Source organism: Palaemon carinicauda, chromosome 39 (genome assembly GCF_036898095.1).
Source record: "Palaemon carinicauda isolate YSFRI2023 chromosome 39, ASM3689809v2, whole genome shotgun sequence".
In the NCBI taxonomy this organism is placed as follows: domain Eukaryota; kingdom Metazoa; phylum Arthropoda; class Malacostraca; order Decapoda; family Palaemonidae; genus Palaemon; species Palaemon carinicauda.
In genome coordinates this window covers 60,076,229-60,078,927 of record NC_090763.1, presented here as the reverse complement: position 1 = coordinate 60,078,927, position 2,699 = coordinate 60,076,229, and the positions used below count along the sequence as shown (strand labels likewise).

General features: G+C 33.0%; 1 protein-coding gene across 6 annotated transcripts in view; it reads right to left on the bottom strand.

Moving 5' to 3' along the window:
* LOC137631213 (EGFR adapter protein-like) overlaps nt 1-2,699 on the bottom strand; it is a 1,066,467-nt gene that overhangs the window by 215,516 nt on the left and 848,252 nt on the right. For all 6 annotated transcript variants that reach the window (XM_068362962.1, XM_068362963.1, XM_068362965.1 and 3 more), the window contains one exon: nt 624-770. In XM_068362962.1, coding sequence (XP_068219063.1) covers nt 624-770 — 147 coding nt within the window. The remainder of the gene's footprint in view (nt 1-623; nt 771-2,699) is intronic.

Sequence of the window (2,699 nt, the reverse complement as noted above, 5' to 3'; positions counted from 1 at the left end):
GTCCATCTTCTGGAGTACTGACAAAAAACAAGTCACCAATGATCGAACTGTGTGAAATAGAGCGAAAACAATCCGACCCATTTTATATTTCCTTAAAAAAACTAAATTATTTTCAACAATTGTCTTTTAGTTCATCTATATGAGGGGATAGAAACAAGACAAATCTTTTGTTGGTCAACAATAATTATCTAACCGTTGACCTATAACACTAAAATCATTAATGCAAAGAAAACACCTACAACAGAGAGGAGGCCTCAAGAGAAAAACCAGCATAACTTTTAGGGAGAATATATGTTAGAAAATTATGTTTTATATATGCAACCTCCATTGCACATTCGACAAAATAAGTTTAATGTTTAATGGCCCTAATTTTGCAGGACTACTTCTGATTAAACAATATCAGAGAAACTAATTTTACTCTCACTCTCTCTCTCTCTCTCTCTCTCTCTCTCTCTCTCTCTCTCTCTCTCTCTCTCTCTGAGGGACCTGGGGGAGAACCCAAACATAAAATAAGGCAAAATAAGGCATAAGGCTCTCTCTCTCTCTCTCTCTCTCTCTCTCTCTCTCTCTCTCTCTCTCTCTCTCTCTCTCTCTCTCTCTCTCTCTCATAAAAAATGACTTACCTGATCAGGTGTGTGGGTTAGGAAAGCGTGACAATACTGCAGAGAAAAATGACCCTTCGGTTCCCGCGCTAGAAAGCTGAATTGTCGATTCTCTGGGTCACACGTCGCGTAGCTAATTCTTCTCAAGGCGTGGGCCATATGCACCGACTAGAAAAAAGATAAAAGTGGAGATAAAACTATGAAGATGTCAATATATCTGCACATTAAAAAAAAAAAAAATTTTTTTTAAAAATATATACTACAGTCAATTTCTTTTAGCGAGGCAGATTTGCACCGACTTGCAGCGGTGCCCTTTTAGCTCGGAAAAATTTCCTGATCGCTGATTGGTTGGACTGGATCATTCTAACCAATCAGCAATCAGGAAACTTTTCCGAGCTAAAAGGGCACCGCTGCGAGTCGGTGCAAATCTGCCTCGCTAAAAGAAATGGAATATAGTGAACCAGTCAAAATGACGGCCAAATATTTAGATATGCACACACAAGCGTACCCCGATCACTAGGGTATGACTACTCCCGCCCTACCCGAGGGACGGGGAGAGACTTTATATATATATATATATATATATATATATATATATATATATATATATATATATATATATATACATATATATATATATATATATATATATATATATATATATACACATATAGATATGTATATATATATATATATATATAATATATATATACACATATATACATATATATATATATATATATATATATATATATATATATACTATATATATATATAAATTTATAACATGTGTCTGCGTTTTATTGTCATTGGTTAACAGGTTGGGAGGTTTGGGAACGGTTTGGTAAAGTTAATTTCATAGTATCAAACTTTAGCTGTGAATTGAGTAACTGCCAGCAGTGTGTAGCTCCGTGTGTAAAAAAGAGCAAGAATCTACCAAAGCCAACAATAATAGATGATAAAAATTGGTATAGTAGAATTATCTGCATAATATAGCTTTTATATTTTTATATTACCCCATTTTATACCAGTTTGGAGAGAGAGAGAGAGAGAGAGAGAGAGAGAGAGAGAGAGAGAGAGAGAGGAGAGAGAGAGAGAGAGAGAGAGAGAGTATTGTTTGTCCTGATCAATGTGCGTTATAATCGCATACGTTATTGAACTCTAAAACTCAAGCACTGAACAGTTACAAAACACAATGGAAATTTATTGAAACGAAATAATCTCAACACTGCTGATTGAAAAAATAAATCAAGGTAACGTTAATATGTCAATTATAATTGTTTACGCATACAAAAACAAGTATCAATATTCGTTTTCTGTTACACTCGAGTAAAGGAAAACGGATACCTTAGTATACTATTCTATTTTGACGTGTTCATGGTAACGCCGCGGTGTTGATATTCAATCTTGAATGTATATATTTACAAAAGACAAAATGATTTGATAAAAGAATAATTCAAATGTCTAAGTAAATTGCGTACTCATTAATAAAACAAACATAAAATTACCGACCATTACTGCCATTTAAACATTAGTATAAGTTTTATTCTATCAAGCCAGTAAATTATTATTTCAATGTAGCATTGGGCTAGTAAAACATTACAGTGTCATATGAGGATTTCACTTATTCGATCTATGTAAGTATTGATTTTTTAGTAATTAGCATTACTAAATTGATATAAAGATGCTTTTAGTCATATTAATGGGAAATTATAAACACAAGTTTCACCATAAAGAAGAATACATAACATGATATTGAATACTGCTGGCGACTTCCATATAATGTTTAATATATCCTCATTAAATGTACAGTAATTTGTCGAATCATCTCCAACCCCCATTCCCCATTGGCTCAACATTGCAAACGTTGCTCATTTCACTTCTATAATACCTAGATACTAAGAACATTAAGTTCTTATAAGTCTTTCACGCCAAGTATCTTATTCTTCTCCACATGAACAATTCCTAATTCCTTATACATTTCATACCCCTGCCGTCCTCCATTCTTTCAACATGACCAAACCATCTCAAAATACAAATACTGATCAAACATATTATAGCTTCTTCCGTTTATATATATATATATATATATATATA